At 40.2% G+C, this 17,851-nt stretch overlaps 1 protein-coding gene across 3 annotated transcripts in view; it reads right to left on the bottom strand.

Moving 5' to 3' along the window:
* TRPC7 (transient receptor potential cation channel subfamily C member 7) overlaps positions 1-17,851 on the bottom strand; it is a 70,514-nt gene that overhangs the window by 14,768 nt on the left and 37,895 nt on the right. For all 3 annotated transcript variants that reach the window (XM_075766558.1, XM_075766560.1, XM_075766561.1), the window contains exons 3-6: positions 16,550-16,714; positions 10,444-10,660; positions 4,814-5,047; positions 2,640-2,904 (exon numbers count right to left, since the gene is read on the bottom strand). In XM_075766558.1, coding sequence (XP_075622673.1) covers positions 2,640-2,904; positions 4,814-5,047; positions 10,444-10,660; positions 16,550-16,714 — 881 coding nt within the window. The remainder of the gene's footprint in view (positions 1-2,639; positions 2,905-4,813; positions 5,048-10,443; positions 10,661-16,549; positions 16,715-17,851) is intronic.

Raw genomic sequence — 17,851 nt, 5'->3', positions numbered from 1 at the left:
TTCAGTGAGTAGCTGTTTGTCTAAGGTTTCTCACTGGGGCTATCCAGTGAGCTGTCAATTCAATGCCCTTTGAAACTGGCCACAATCAATTAGCGCACAAATCCAATGGGTCTTTTGCTGTTATGACTAGCCAAGTGATGTCTGAAAATCAGGTCAAATAGTCACCTTTCTGAGTATAAAACTTGTTTTCTGTAAAATTTCACCCATCCTCAGTATAATTCACAAACATCCCCACCAGGAAATGCATTCAGTGATGTCTCTGAAGTCACAGAATGGTTATGAGGACACAAAAGTAGGTGTTATTCTTCTTTGCCCCAGTGAATTTTCAGTGAATGAACAGTTCATTTCCTTATTCAGCTCTAATTACTGAAATCTCCCTTCTTTTCATGAACAAGTTAACGGCAGCAGGAGCCCACCATCTTCAGCAAAGCCCACAGGCAGCTCACGAAACCTAGAGAAGGAAACGTTGCTAGAGCTGGTAGCTGCCCATCTGCCAATATAACCTTGTCATCAGCTTATTAAAATTGTTTGAGACCATATACCTCAGGGTTTCTAGCTTGTTGAATGAGATATCTGAGAAGGATTTTCAGGATGAATGTTAATCTATTCTCTTTGTTTCATATGATGAAAGGGTTCATTTTCACTGATCATCATTTGACAGTCCTGTGTGTTTAAATAATCAGAAGAAAATAAGTCTATTTTAAATCTCTTCCAAATTCTTAAAAGGAAAATTTATGCTGATGGAAAATTTGCTTCATAACAACATGAAGTCCCTCCAGGATAAGTAGTCACCAGGCTGAAGTTAAGGAGGAAGAGCACCGTCTTTTCACAACACTCTCCCCAATCCAAACATCCCTTGGGCATTGAAGCAATCTTTACTCCAGTGAGCATCATTTTAGTCTATGTTTGCTCATTATTTCCATTAAAAGATGGTAACTACTGAAAGATCCACTTAGGTAATGAGTGCTAATGAGAGAGTTACTGCACTGCATTGCATCAGAGACTGGCATTTGTCAGTGACATTCTCCAGTGACGTGCCTGGGGGATACCATAACTGAAGGTTACTGTGCCACCAGGCAATCAAGGATGGTATCGACTCAAATTCTCATTAAGTATTGTGCTTCAAGGGCATCTCCTTCTCTTCAAATAAGAAGCAAGTCACATCCCACACACTCAATTTTCTTCTACCTTACTACCAAGCACAGATAAATGTAATTGCTTCTGGCCTCATAAATCCTTCCATTAAAATGTGTCCTGAGGTCAGAGGAGAGGTCTAGAAGGCATATGTGGCTCAATTACAGAAAATAAACATCGTGTTACAAGATATATGTCGCATAAGAAGATGGTGTGGTAAAACTGGCTTCTGTGCATTTGGAAGGAAACAGCCACTTGCAGGACAGAAATGATGCTGAAAAAGTCATTTCTTCTAGAGCAGCTACAAAGCCCCCAGCTCGCTGTGCAACACATTAGAGAAATGACACATCAAATGCCAGAGCTGCTGCCTGCTCTGCATCTGGTAAACGCCGTGGGCTCAGGCATTACAAGCGTGGCGTGGTTGCCTGGAAGTCAGATCACAGCAAGGGGAAACCATTACGCCAAGCTTTCCTCTTCCCTCACAGACAGGTGTGTGGGAAGGAAAGTCCCCACCGTGTCCCTAAGGCAAGTCATGGTGGTTTTGTGAGACACAAAGCTGACTGCCGTTGTGCTGCGCTTGTGCCACATCGCAGAGCCAGGGAGGAGGCTTCCCTGTGGATGCACGGGACACATCCCTCAGACACAGCAGGGCACCAGTCTGCCCCCTCCTCTGAAAGCTCCTTCAGGACCTCAGCTGTCCCCCACAGGGTTGGGGCTTGCGTTCCTGGGGTCCAGGAGAATCAAGATTGCGTTTTGTCCTACCTCCAAAGGGCTGTAGGCTTTCCCTTTTCAAAAGCAGCCTCATTCCAGAAGCATTTGCCAACCTCTTTCTCCTCCTGACATCCCTGGCAAGGCGGAGACAGGTCCCCTGGCACAGCCACCTCTGCAGGGCTGCGAGCGCTGGTGGCTGAGCGTGACCCAGGCAGCCCCACTGCCCTGCGTGGTCGGTAACCTGGCACGATGCTCTGTGCAGCTTTCACATGGCATCTGCTGAGAAGTTCCCAGTCAGGATTTGAAAAACACAGCTGAGGCATCCCAGTTTGTTTTGCTTTTTTTTTGAGCATCACAACTAGCAGCTGGCTCTGCAGATGTGCACCTAATAATCACAGCTGCGCTCAGGCGATATCCTAAAACAGACCTCACATAAGCAAAACCCTCTTATTTTACATACATTTTGGATGCAGTTTTAAGAACAATAATCTTAGATCTAACCTCTTCTCCACTGCTTCTCTTGACGCATTAAACTGAACATCGCATGAAACATTTTCGTGATCAGTTATTTTGGTTTCCAGAAATAACCATTTCTGAGCTACATGTCTCCCTACAATCAGGCCTTGACCTGGCTGCCAGGGCTGAAGGTTGTGGTACAAGTTTCCTTAGCAAAATCTGACTGTGACTTCCCCATGTAGCTGGAGTAGAAACTATCTGAGTAGACCTTGCAGCAGCAATGGACCAGAAGGGATTGAGCCCCGCAAAAAAGCATATGCTTTTCCATAGGTACTCACGTAGTAAACGCGGGGTTGTATTTTGCACCAAGGTAGTAAGAGTAAAGGTTGAACATTCCAATCATGAAGGCCAGGAACACCATGATGAAGATGACCATGAACTTGAAGATATCCTTCACAGTCCTCCCCAAAGAGATCTGCAGGGGGCCGAAGCTTTCGTTGGCTGGAAGAATGTAAGCAATGCGGGAGAAGCTGAGTACCACAGCTATTGCATACAGTCCTTCTGAAATGATCTGAGGATCCGAGGGAAGCCACTTGTTCCTGGCTAAAACAATACACGTACAATAGGTATTAGTAATGTAAAATGTTAGGTGGAAGTTATGATGATAAATGACCTCTTTTCAAGACTGAATCTTGGTTTTGGCCAGGAGTTTAAAAAAAAAAAAAAAAGTGTTTGGAACAACTGGTCACTGAAGTCCTCAGTATGCTGTACACATATGGGTGAGAAGAATTAGTTGTATTTTTCATGTGGTAAAAATGAGAAATGAATAAGTCACTGGGATTTACCAAAGTCACACAGCAAATAAATAGCATGGCTTTAAACAAATTTGCTATTTTCTATTTCCTAGTTGAACATCAACTGTGCTGTGCCTTTTCCACCTCTTGGTCTTTTTCCTCTCTCAAGGTCATGAGATGGACAACCAAAACCACAACACAGTGGAGTTTGGCTGGAGATTTGGATACGTGGCACTGGGTCAATATTTGCAAAGGAAGCAGTAGGGAGACTGAAATCTCTGTCCCTACCATTAGATAAGAAAGTTAGGATTTGTTCAGATAAAGCAGATCTAACCATCAAGTGTATCATTTTCATGTTATCTTTAAATTAAAACCAATTCTTGCAGTCTAGTCACTCTAATACTTTTACTTTAAAAAGCTTCTTGTTGATACCACATATGCATCATTTATTTAATCTACTGAAAATTTGAACGTGTAAGTGTCCTTGCATCAGCTGAGCTTCTTGATGAAAAGACTGTGACTCAGACATGTGACATCTTTAAGGACACAGCAGTCAACTTAGGCATTATTTTCAGTACTCTGAACCAAAGGAAAAGCAGCAGATGGAGGAATTCTCAGGATCTGGTTGTGACATTCTGTTCCTGACCCTTTGCACCTCTGTGTCATGAACTCACTTTAAATGGCTCAGTGGCAAACCAGAGAGAGGAAAACCACAACATCATCTCAGAGGCCTCTTGCTTGCCTGTGCAGGGAGAGGGAAGCTTACCTTCAGAGGGGACACATCAAGCAAGAGGCTGAGCCGGTGTGACTAGTTCAGGGACCGGCCAGCGAGCCTGTGGCTGTGCACCCTGGTGTGGGGTCAGGGAACGTGTCTCTGGTGCCACATGGTGCATGTCTGCTGCCCCACATCTTCCTCTCCAGCCCAAGCACATTACTGGAATAACTACCTTAAAGCCCCAGGGAGCAAATGGCGCTCCTTTGTGCCCAGCACTCTAGCTCCTGTAGCCCATCCATGAGCAAAATCCCCACGGATTTTGCTCGGAGTTACGTCTAAAGCTTGCAGAGGCATGCAACGAACGCAGTCCCCACACTGGGGTGCAAAGCTCTATTCATTTGTCAACCTCATAGAAAAAAACATTTCAGCCATCACAAATAAGGTTGTCAAGGCTATGCTACTGCTTGCATTTCCAAATTTTAGCACTTATAGATGATATAGGCTCCTCAAAATAAAGGTTTTCCTCTTGGAGGAGCAGCAGCTTATGGGTATAATTTGTATTTGTATTGCCATTATACAGGTGCCGGATGTAACAGAGGTGTGGAGCACACCATGGGTTAGAAGTGCAGCCCCAGATCCTATCTGTGTTCACACATCTTCCCCCTCTCGCATTTGGAAAACCAAGCAGGTTCATTCATCTGTAATTTAAATTATATTCTGCTCACTCTCAGTTCCTGATTATTTGTTGCTCAAGCTATTTTGTCAGGATGTGATTGACCTGAATGTAGCCTTTAGCACAAGATCAGAGACTGAATGAGGCTCAGATCTCAATTCCTTTCTGACTGTTTAGGAAGGTGGCTGGAATGGGTAGATCTGAGAAGAATAATTTGGTTTAATTAGAAAAAACACCCTACATAAATATCACAAAAAGAAAGCTGCTTTCAGCACTGCCACACATTAGCTTAAAAGAACAAGAATGATTAGACAGCAAAAAGCATCTTACCATAAGTAAAGTAAGCAACTTCGGGGGGAAGGGTGGCATTATTGAGGTCATCATCTTGAACGTACTGATCTACGTACTGTTGTGCTTCAGTTGCTTTGAGAAAAGCCATGAATCTGGCAGTGAATGATGCCACGAAGATGGACAGCATCCCGAAATCCAGCAGGTTCCAGAGATGCACCACGTATTCACGTGGACCCTCTTCCCAGATCTCCTTGCACTCTGACCATATCATGCCTGTTTTAACCAACAAAGACAGAAGGTGCCTTTTATATTCAGACAGACCCATTTCCTGGCTAATAGCAGCTTCTAAGACTGAAGCAAATAACTCTTCAGTTGTACTGAATTTCTCAAGAGAATGGTTTGTGTAATTTTTTATTAAAATTATTAAAAACTTTAAGCTTGGATGACCTTTTGTGCATGAGGCAGAAATTTCAAAATTTCACTGTATGAGTCAATAGTAAAGTAGATTTCTGGTAATGTCACAGAAAGCACAGTTCAGAAATACTGAAAACATTAGAAAATCCTGCAGCTGACCTATTTGGAAAAATTGCAGATTTCCTCTTTTGCCCCTCAAATCTCCTTGCTAAACTATGCCACGGAAGATGGTATTGCTTGTTCTGGTGATGTTTTCCTCCTTCCCTAATTGAGTGGATGGGTTCTCTCTTTTGAGAATGGAAACAGACTTTTGTGAGAGGAAACGTGACCCAGGAGTAGATACAGTATGATGAGAGAAAAGGTAAGACAGAAGTTCTGCCCTTGCAGTACTTTTCATAAAGTTTTATAAATAATATTGAATTTCCATACATTAAAGTCTGACCTACCATTTTGAAAACCCTTAGTTTAGTCTGAATTTAGGATGTCTCTGACAATAGACTTACAGATAAACACAAATGCCAAACCTAGAAAATGGGAACATTTTGACATCCATGTTTTCCTGGGGAGGATAGGTGATTTCAATGGGCAAATTGGATCCAAGAGTTCAGGTCAAATTCACCAACTTGCCCAATTTTCAATCACAGCAGGGCTCCAGGGCCAAAATCTTTCTTCTGAATAGCTAAAACACTGGAATATTTAACCCACTGATAAATATTTCCTGCACTCTACCCAATCCTGTTTCCATAGCAGCAGCAAAATTCACGTTTAATCAAGCAGGAGCAGTGCCTGCCAATTTCCATGTGGCCTCCTGCAACCTTGTCCTTTTTGTGAACTCTTCATCATCCTCTTTACTGGAAGCTCTCGTGGTGTGGCATGTCAATGCGTTTGCTCAGCTACTTCACAGACTCCTCATGGTGTCCCGAGAGGCGCAGTCAAAGGCTGGGTTATAGCGAAGGAAACAAGTCAGTGTGAATCTAGCCGGAGGCTGGAGGAATGAAGAACTGCCATTGTCAGTCCTTGTTCATGGGGAAGGATTTGAGAGAAAAAGAAAAGCTAAGCTATCAATGCCACCGGCAACCAAGCCACAGCTAGCCTGTGACCTCCATAGCCCTGGAATCTCCAGGCAGGTCCTGGGAACCATACCCTGGTATAGGTTATACCCTGTATAATGTGTCCTGGGAGAGAGCCTGAGGTCTGCTGAGTGCTGAACACTCTCAGCTTTTCTCCTGGAGTCCACAGGTGCTTGGCCGACTAAAAGCAGGAACTTCATCCCAAGCCATCACTCACCACAAGTAAGATTAATAAATAGCCTAAGGGAGAAGATGGAAGAATTGTTTTCTCAGGAGCTGTCCTGGAGTGAGAATGAAATTTTAAAGAAACATTTCTCGCTTAAAAAAAAGTATCCCAGAAGTGATAGATAGGCGACGTTAGCCCTGTGCATTACGCATGCATGTCGTATAAAGGTACTAAAGCACTTCAGGAAGTATCACACGTGTGGTAACACTGCCCACCAAAGCACTTGTTCACTGATGCCCAGAAATGTCTTTTCTGGTTTAAATATTAACTCTCCCATCCAAATTTATTTCTAATCTTGGTCACTTAATATACCTAAGTCACAGATTAATGAAGTAAGAAATGTCTAAAAGTGAGTAGACTGACTAAAATTAGAATCACTCCGTCAAAGTATCACACTATTGGCCTATAATTTAGATCATTCTTTTTTGCCAACTGTATGGCAATCATTTTTTATCCATACATGTTGAAAAATGTCTATTCAGGACAAGTAGAAAAGTTACAGTAATTATTCGGTCAGTACTGCTGGGTAATTGCATATACATTGTGAGAGAGTAATTCAAAGCTTCTCCTCAAGTAAAGACACTGAGAAGAGAAAAATCAGCTAAAATTCAGGGGATGGGACGAGAGATGGGATGTAAGAACAGAAACAAGGAAAGGCAACTTGGGTAGAGAAGGTTTGCCAGGATGCAATTGCATTTCAATATGGTGTTTCTGAGGCCCTGATGGTTCTGGGAGAGGTCGTTTCCTTGAGTTTGACACACAGAGAGGTAAGATAAGAGGAGCTTCTGCTCTCCAGCTTCTGCAGATCTCTTGTGCCTGTTGTCCCACAGCAGGGATAACCAGAAATGTCACCTTGATGGGCATTTCTGGTTTCAGCAGGGGAAGAAGAGTTAAGCTACAGGCACAGCCCTTCTAGAAGGAAAACAGAAGTGTGCAAGAAGTGCTGTTCACCACCTGTGCACAAAAAGGAACAGTTTGTCAGATTTTTATATCCACTGGCCTGGTACATAAATCATGAGCAGCTGATGTTGGAGAACTGCCTTTGAGCCTTCCTGGATCCCCCAAAGACTCTTGGATTAAGAGAGCAAATTGTGCTCATATTGCTTCTACCCAGAGCTTAACTGCTACCTCCGCTGCTTTGGCAGTGGGGATTTTATCTCCATAAATGAAACCTCCCTGCTTCCCGTACACTTTTGTCCATATTGCTCACGAGGAAAATCCGAGCCTTCCTCACTTGAAGGCAAGAGAAGGGAAGACCCAGCAGCAGGGGGAAGGCTAGCCAAGGCATACCATGAGTCGTAGATGCACGAGCTGAAATTGCTGTGCCTCATGTACGAAGGGGCAAGTTCTCCTTTCAGAGCATTGCAGTATTTCTCTGTGCTGACAGGTTTGTCATCTGCAGCCCTTGGATGGTCGTTCATAACAAAGAGGAGACAGACCAAAAAGGTGTTCTCCCACTTAAAATGCTATTGATTATCTGGCTGTTCACGGGGATGAAATGGGCTACCAACACTACCTGGCTGATCCAGCAATGGTCTACAACCATTTCAGAGGTGCAGGCTAATGGGAAGTAAAGTCTCTGATAGGGATTTTTGGAGCAGGATGAAGTGCTTGCCTGGCTGAAAGTCATTGCCTCTGCTCAGTTTACTCCATTACTCTCCTCCATTACCAATAGTTGGGAGCAAGAGATGGCAATGGTATCTTTTTGAGTAACTCCAGTCTGAAATTCTCCTGCTGGTAATTTTCTCCTAAAATATATACATGTGGTTCAATTTTCATATCTCTAGCAAGATTAATTGCAGGGAGTGCTGTTACAGGTTGTGCTCACTCCCGGCCACGCTATACTATGCTAATGTAGCACATTATCCTCGAATAATGCTATTCTGAACATGCGTCATAATTTTATGGTTGACAGCCAGATAACTCAGCCAATTTTCTCCCCAAAAAAGAACCAAGATCAGGGACCTGTAAACTAATTTGTCAAAAATGGTCTGCTATGGTTGGAACAAGTAATGTGTCATCAGGATTCATCATTGCTGCCACAGTATGATGGAGAAAAGAGAAAGAACAGAAACAGAAGGAAGGGGTTTACAAGCTGAGAATAAATAAAATTACACTTTCCGATTGTGCTACAGATCAAAATGTAGGTAGCACACCTACACTGTTGAGTCTGAAGACAGCAACTGAAGGTGTTGCCAAGTAGGATTAAATATAGCTATGTATATTTAGTACACAAAAGTTAGGTTTATTAAACTTCAACATATACTTCTGTCTACTTACATCTGCCTCTTTGGAAAAGCACATCTTGGCAACTTTACCTGTGATATTTATCTATAGCATTTACTTTTAATTAATTATATTTCTACTTACATATGCATATTTATAATACCTGTAAGACTTTAGCTCAAAAAGGTTGGGCAGTTTGCTAACCTTTGTGCTTTTGCAGTTCTTAAAGTTCAGGGTCATGTATGAGGCTTGGCAAGCGCCCAAGCCCCCGTGCCGGCTGTCTGCAGGCCACGTGCACCAAACTTTCACCTTAGTATTGCGGAAACATTATTTGAAGCTTTATGTAGGCATACAGGTAAAATGGCCAGAGAAGACTGTCAGTGCTGATGTAGGCAGTCATTAGAAAATCTCATTATATTCAGAACTCCACAATGAATCACTTTTCTTCTCCCAGAAAAGTGAAAACCTTTGCTTTAAATGAAATATTTTCTTCTTCATCTTTCAGGAACTCACCAGGCAGACAGATACTTACTGCCTATAAGAAAAGAATACCTAGTCTAAAATCTAATCATCTTGTCCAACTGCTTTAATATCATTTTAAAAATATATCTTACAGACCCACTCTATCCAGTCTGGCATCTATTCATTTTTTTCTAGCCTAATATCCTGTATGGGGTTCTGATTATTTTGGAGACAGGGAACAAAGAAATGGTGGCCAGGAAGTCATCAGATAGAGCAGCCCTATCCTATTTTTCAGGGGGGGTTAATGCCATCAGTACTTATGGAACCATGGAATTATTTGCTGTAAGAAAAGAATCAAATTCATGGTGATGAGTAAAAATAGGTACAGAAGAAGTAGGCAAAGATTCTGCAGAGTTGATAAGCTCAATTTCCCAATAAATCCTTCTGAGCTTGTTTAGATTAGTGGTTCAAGATAGCTGACCTGCCAGGAATAAATTGTGTCCATAGGAAAAGTAATACATCTGAATTTGCCTAAAACTCCCTGGAAGTTTAACTTGTGCACATGACATACTTTTGCACTTGAAGGGTTCATCCACATGAATCCATACTTTATAATTGTTGGATAACTCAATTTCTTTTAAAAGGTTTGAGTGCTGTGCTATTGCCTCACCAGTAACAATTTCATGATATGAATTTCATAAAATCCAACTCCTCATTACCTCACAGTTTTCATCACTAGATCTCAGAGTGCATTACAAAAAAGTAAATAACAATATATCCATTTTGTAGATGAAAAAACTGAGGTTCAGTGACCCATAATAAGATCTCTTGACAGGGTAATAAAATGGGCTGGTGGTCACCCACACCCCAATGGACACACTTCTTTCTGCTCACTTGAAATAGAGCAATGACCTATTGTGAAGCTATAAGTTTGTATGACTGAATTACCATCTTTAAAATGCGATGATTAAACCAACAGAGGCAAACAGACATTTATAGTATTTACCATGAAAAATGAAAAATCAGGAAAATGAGAATTTGCTAAGCATCATTCAGTATTTTGAAAAGCAGTGACCAAAATCAAAGTCACCTTTGATCTCATTTTAATCAAAATACTTCCATCAACCTCTAATTTAGACTCATGGTTTGGTTTGGGGTTTTTTTTTGGTTGGTTGGTGTTTGTTTTTCCTTTGTCTTGTCACTGCCTATCATGCTATTTCTAGTCATGTTGAATTTCCCTGGAGGACTCGTAGACATTTTGGATTCCTTACCCAACACCCACTTCATGATCAGCAATTCCGTCCATGAGAACTGAGTTGTTTTGACTCTAAATATTTGTTTTGGATGATCCGTGATGGTCTCGTTGGGGAGATTTTTTACTCCCTCAAATCGATCTGAAGCATTCACTACTAACAGTCCAAGGAAGATTGTGAAAGAAACAGCATGTGCCACAAACTTCATGAAAGGACTGCGGAGGGTCCGTCCCAGCTGCAATGAAACATACACAAGACATAAGAGATTTTCCCCCTCATCCACCTCCTGGAAGTTATTTTCCTATAAAAGTTTGACCAATTTGCCCATGGTGAAAAGGATTCAGAAATGAATTCTAGATCATGAACTAAACAGCGTTGAGATTTTTAAAGTTGTTCTTTGCTATTACTGGACATTATGCACTGCAGTTCAAATTATGCCCTTTGGATAATTTTTCTATGTGTGGCAGTATCTGATATTGCTCCTTTATACCCACATATAATATCTAGTTGTCCTGGCCATATGGTAAGTGGAAAATGAAGAGACAGAAAATTTATATGAGACATGTTTGTGTGTATACGTGTTATAGGAATGTACTCATGTGTGTCAATATAAATCCTAATGATGGGTCCACTTCTCATCCTTACATCATTGTTATATATTAGAATCTTTTATTAATGGTGAATTATTAGTTCATTAATGATGTTTAGGAAATAACCTTCTATTTAAAGATTCTTTAGTAATGCTGTTAATATGCTTTGGTATGATAGTCTTCTCTCATAATTACTACAAAAGCTGGAGATTCACTCCCCAGAATACAAGGATTTATTTCAAGACATTAAACCAAGAATTGGAGCAGCAGATTTTTTTTCCTATAGCTAATATTTGTTCCATTCTTCTTGAAAAGCTTTGTTTGTTAATTAATTTAAAACCCACTTCTTTCATTTTACATTTTCTGTGATCTAAGAAAACATTACTTCAGAAAGATGTCAGAGTAGAAGTGTTTTTAGGAGTGCAAGGACCAATGCCTGTGGCATCAGACACAATAGACAGCAATGCAAGTACCATTCTGGATGTGCCCTTTCCAAAACCCCCTCAGAGCAAATGGGATTTTTTTTTTTTTTTTTTTTTTTTTAGTATATTACTCATTGATTTATTTCCCTTGATGACAAGGTATCCTCAAAATTTTCTTAATACTTACTGACTTGATCATAAAACTTCATAGGAAATAGGAAAAAGGACTGAAAAAGGAAATTCCTTGTTTTCTTACTTATCTCCAATGGCGGTTTTGTTCAAAGGAACAGAGGTCTCTGATCACTGCAGAGCAAGAAATATTTTAAAAGCAGGGTTCTTTAGGTCTAGCAGAAATTTAAAGGAAGCCTTATGATTCTGATTCTTATTTCTTTTTCTTCTCTGAATTTTTAAATTGTCATATAAATCTTTTATGAAGTTGGCAGAATAGTAAATCCTATTGAAAAATGTGCACATTTCTAAATACCAGGAAGACTTCCCAGTAAAGAAAATGAAAAAAAATCTACTCTGACCCTGAGCTCTTATTAACATGCTTGCTTCTTTCTGAGGTCAATAAGGATGTGTTCAAGCAGGTAGATATTGCAAGAACCAGGTTTCCTTAATCTTGTCTAGGAATATTACGGCAGATGTAGGAGTAAACGAAGTGTGTTAAAACCGGTCCCAACACTTGTGATGCTGGTTCACTCCTCTGCTGTAAACCTTGCTATAGTGTTAGTTCTCAACAGCTTTTTCCGGCTGGTGTTGGGTAGATTTCCATTTTGTAGCAGAATTTTTGTTTCCAGTACAGAGCTGATGGGGTTATGGGATATGTTTGAACAAAGCCCCATACAGTAATAATCTCAGACAAGTCATACCAGGAAAACACCTGAGAGAGCTCAGAGAGCAAGAGAAAAGCGTAACAGCAGCTATGGCCATATGGGGCCTTTCCAACAAAGTTTTAAGAAAGTGCATTTGTAGTCTGTACAAGACTCATTTCTACTCTGAATTCAGTAAAAGAGAAAAAATACTTTCTATTGAGCCATGAATTGTCTCCAAATAATTAGGCTTTTTCTGCTGTCTATAGAAACTTAAAACAAAGAGACCTGAGATTAAAGTAGCATAGCCTTGGTTATCAGAGAAATAATCCTGTGTGTTACAGAACCAAATGAATTCTGTGGGTAATTTCACTTAGTTCTCTACTGATTTAACAAAAGTCTGCATTTAGTCAGTGTTACATCAGCATTTTATCCCCTTTAGTACTGTGGAAACCTTACAGTTTTTTTCTTGAGCTGATGCTTTTCATATCTTCTCAGAAATCTGATTTTTAGCTAAGAGCTACAGGAGGTGAAAGCGTTTACTAGAATATTCTGTAAAAAATTAATGAAGCGTCAATTCCTCCAGTCAGCCTAATGATTTATGACAATAAGATATATTTTACAAGCCACATGATACAGTTAAGCTCAAGGTGTGAAACTCCTTGGATGTATCAATTTCTGAATTACTTTTTTAAATCAAAATATGATCTTTCATCAAATTGGGATTGCAGGGAAGTGCCGGGCTGTTACTGTTAAGACAGAAACACTGACAGTGTGTGAATACAAAGTTTCATTCTGAAGGGAATAGCTCGTTTCATGACTTAGTATCCTATCCATATTATAGGAAAATAATGAAGCATGCAGACATGTCAAAAAGAAAAAAAAATATAAAATGTGATACTGAAACAAAGTTTTCCAAATGCAAATTTATCATTACTCCAAGAGACAGGAACAAATAAAGATAGAAACATCGTAAAGAAAAAAGCCATTACTATTTTCAAGTACTGTGCTCATAGTAGAAGTATGAAGAATATTGTTGTAGAAAATTTATGTAGCTTAACTGGGGAGGAAAATACCCAGAGTAAAAAGGTACAGGTACAGCTTTAGGTGGAGTGATCCATTAAAGTTCCAGTGCTTAAAAGATGGTGAGTCTGTCCCAGCGGGATCTACGGTCCATAAATCCCCAGCATGGCTACAAGAAAGCCAGAGAACAACCCAGGCAATGAGCGCTGTGTATAAATGATCTCTGTTAGTGTTGTAATATTGGAATGTGCACTTCAACCGACCAGAGAAGAAAGAAAATCCTTCTTGAAGCTCTGCAGACAGTCCAAACAGTCCTGCTTGCTCTTGTCATTATATTTTTGGGCAGCAGACTGTGCAATTTTTCCATTCTATCTCTTATCTTCTCTTTTGATCACCGGTGAAACAAATTTTGGACACCAACATATAAAGCAACAGTTCATTTCAGAGTCATGGCCTCCATGAGATGGATGAGTCAACACAGATATTTCAGGATAGGATAGGCTTACACTGCGCAGGTCTTGTCAACAGATTGTGCATCCAGAGGTGAATGAACAACTGACACTAAAATTGGATTTAAGAAAGGCAGCTCTGTGCAACTGAATGTAAAAGAAGACTTAAGAGTTCAGTTGCAAACTCCAGTTAATACTATTTACTAAATTTTCAAGGGTGGTATTTGGTATGGTATATTCTAACTCCACAAAGCTTTATTTAAAAAAAAAAAAAAAAAAAAAAAAAAATTTAGGGAGTAAAGGCTTGAAAATATATTCCTTGTTAATATGTTCCAGTGAAGGAATTATTTTGAGATATGAATTACTCTATTACTCTATGTGAAACTTCAGAATTGGACCAATATGTCTTAAGAATGTGATATACAATAGCATTGGCCAGGACAGCTCCTCCAAGCAGTATTCCATATTACAGAAATTTCCTTTATTTTTCTCACTGTCTTAACCCAGGAATGAGTTCCTGACTCATGCCTGGGCATTCGTGTGTCTTTTAATTCATGCCTGATTTGATTTTAGTTAAATATCTTAGCTATGGAAAAATTATTTCATTACCCAGTTGCGTAACATCAAGATTGTTTCCGTGACCAAACAAAACACTTGTAAAACTGACCAGGACAAAATTGGGCTGCTCAGAGCATCACATGCAAATCTTCTCTTAATATCACCATCCTTTCAGTGGGTATGCTGCCTATATAAAATTGTCTGCATTAACACTATGAGAGGATACAAGGCTCATGCATCAACCCTCAGCCCTTGAACCTAATAATGACGATTTTGAGTAAGGTACCAATTCATGGGGGAAAAATGCATTCATTATTCAGTTATTTCTACCACAGATCCCAATCAAAAATCAAGACTACATTGTTCTGATCAATGCAAACCCATGCATTAAAAGACAATTCCTGCCTGAAAGAACTTTCAATTTGACTTTATGATAGAAGGCTACGTATGCTTTTTCACAGTTTAAAGTGGGGTGAAAAGAAAGGGACATCGAACAGTAAAAATGCACAAAAGTGTAATAAAATCACAGTCTATGAAAAGTTGTCTCCCTCTTTTTTTTTTTTTTTAATTTTAATACACATATCTCAAGGAATTAAAACCAAATAACTTTCTCATTTTTTATTTCGGCTGTAAAACTGACTTATTTAGAATTTTTTTGCCTGGTTTTCCCCCCCTTAGTTTTTATGCTTTTTATTTTAATTCTCCAATTATTTCTAGTCTAATTGTTCTCCCCACCTATTGCTATATATTCAAATGCAACCTCTGTAATTCTGAGAATACACCACAAATGTTGCTGTTGGCTGGTGTGCCAACTTCCAGCACACTCAACAGAGGTGAAGGAAATTAAACAGCTTCATAAATCCCCGCTTGACTGAGTTCTGACATAACGGAATCAACATGGTAATTCCACACATGAATTTCCTCTACGACCTAACCAAAACCATCCACAACACAGCCCAGCTTTCACATGCACTTCTCTGTGTGTAACTCCGGAGCCCTGCCCAGTATTCATAAAAGCTGTGGGGTTTTGTGTTGATACAAACCTTGAGAAAATAAAGTTACTTTCTCAATTACTCTAAGAGAAACTGCTTTTCTTGGAAATATTTTGGAGGACACCAAGCCTTAAACAAGTTTTATTATCTCAGATGTTCTGGAAGACCGTTTTCAAAAGGTTTGTCTGATTGCACCAACATAAATCTTTTCCAATTGTAGTCTCTGCTTAATACCCATCCATGGATCTATAATGTCTTGGGCTTGACAAATTTAGAGAGCCTCAATGGCTTCTAAAGGAAACGGGAGAAGATGCTTTCAAAACTGAATAAATTACCAGTGCCAAAGGTCATTTTAGCAAATTTAAGTACCTCTGATAAGCCTTCTGCTGAAGACCTCTACCTTGTAATGGATGATGTTGCTGGCTATTGCTAAATGTGAAATTATCTTCTTCCTTGCACCCTTTTCTTTTGTGGCAAGAGTAGTGAAAAAGCTATTTATCACTCAGCCACACACCTATTTATCTCCACTTGCTTGAGCAGACTCTTTCAGGATGGAAACCTCACTACAGATTTCATACCACAGACAGCTGAAGCTTTTACCTAAGCTAATGGTTGACTCTAGTCCTTTGACCTCTAGGTCTTGGCAAATCTCTCCTGCTCCATCTGATGCTGTGAGACACAGCACAGCCATATTCAGGTACATGGCAGTTTTCCAAGTTTCATCATCTTTTCCCTTAAAACCATAAATATTGCATGATTAAGTCTAGTCTTCTCTGCAGCACTAAGCAGTCCCCTGGAGCTTACCAGATTTTTAGGCATATGTACCGCAATAAGGCTCACTAACTGAAAATACAGCATCAGAAAGAAGAAAGAAGGGAGGAACCTCCAACAAAAAGTGCATAAAAGGAACAAGAGTTTAAACATCAGAGTTAACTAAAAGGGCAAAGATCTCATTTAGTTATTCCCCATTTTGGCAGTTTTGTTCTTTCTTCACCCCACTCCCATGTTGTTATTTCCTATCCATTTCTTCTCACCCACTGTCTCAATGTTTCCTTCCCCCACTACCCCACCTTTATTACCTGTAAAGATGAACCTCTAACCACACCTAACAGCTTCATTTGTGTATATCAAGCCACACCTCATGCTTGCTCTCCTCTGGGGCAATCTTAGAGGACAGCATAAATCGCTTCCCAATGGCATTACGGAAAAGTATGTGACTTCATTCCAGGCCCTGGATAGAAATGACCATAAAAAACATGCACCTTAACGAGTTTGTACCTTGCTGCAGGGAGCAATCCAGTAGGCTATGGCAAGGAACGGCAGGCCAATGGAGACCCCAAAGACAGCCAAGAACTTCACAGCAATAGACTGCTGCCGTAAGCCTGAGAGGTTTTCATACCACATGGTGAGCAACTGCTGCTGGCAGTTGGGGTGAGCAACAAACTGTAAGAGAAACAGAAATAGAAGTATCAGTACCATTGTCTGAAGAGGATGAGATTTCAGTGAATAACCTGCTCAACTTGCCAGTGGAACAAGACAGGGCATGTCTTTGTTGCCCAACATAGCTTATGGAGTCACAAATGGAAAACTGCAAGCCAGGTACCCAAAATCCCCAGGTACTGGCAGAACATGTTTCACTTCTTTTCTTCTCTACGTAAAAGTTATGTTAGACAGCGGGCTGTCTAGGCCAAAACCCAACATCCATCAGTGACCAGCACTGGCAAAGTGCCTCTGTGGGGTCAGCATTTACATCTGAGACAGTCTACATCAAGATTCAGAAAAGGCGCAGAGAGGCACTTTGATGTCAAGCTGAAAAAAACCCTCTGATAACTTGCTGAAGACATAGTCCATTGAAATAGTAGCTCAACACAGCACTAATATTGCATTGTTCGATGCACTACGCACAGACCCAAAGTGAACCGTTCTGCATGGTTCTCCTTCTGCAAACTGCAAGAGATCTGGCTGGTATTTTGCTATTTTAAATGCTTTATCTCAAATTACCTTTCAGAAAACGACAGCTCATTCTTTACTGATCAGACAAAAAGACAAATTTAAAGGCAGAAGAAAAAGCTCTGGTGCTCTGGTACAGAAAGTACATGTTTTGTATCCTGTAACTGAGACTCTTCTTTAGTTTATTGTTCAGAGAAAAAAGAAAAGGCAAGCAGCAGACAACTGAAAAGGGCAATTTCTTAATAGTAAAATTACAGCACCATTGGATCCCATGAAAGAGTTTTATAATAAAAGATTAAATTTCTTTATTTCATATTGTTCTTCAGGGTGATTGAATTTAGAATCTGACTGTCTTTAATCACAAAGAAAGGTAATTTAAAGGCAAAAATAATAAAAGAAAAGATGAAAAATAAATATGTTGCTAATGCAGCTGATTGCATTAGCAGAACTGTTTCATTTATGAGTTTTGTGGGTAAATAAATGTTCTTAGGAGGAAAATGTAAAACCTGCCACTATTTCAAAAGGCAGAACTTTCTGGAGGTGAGGGGGAGGACGAAGGGTGTAGAGAGAGAAAGAGAGGAGGAAAGCGGAGGCTACTAGGGGGCTTCATGGCTGCTGTTGCCCCTGCCT

Source organism: Balearica regulorum, chromosome 14 (assembly GCF_011004875.1).
Source record: "Balearica regulorum gibbericeps isolate bBalReg1 chromosome 14, bBalReg1.pri, whole genome shotgun sequence".
NCBI classification, from domain to species: domain Eukaryota; kingdom Metazoa; phylum Chordata; class Aves; order Gruiformes; family Gruidae; genus Balearica; species Balearica regulorum.
Note: the sequence above shows the minus strand (reverse complement) of the source record. Positions and strands in the feature narration are given on the sequence as shown.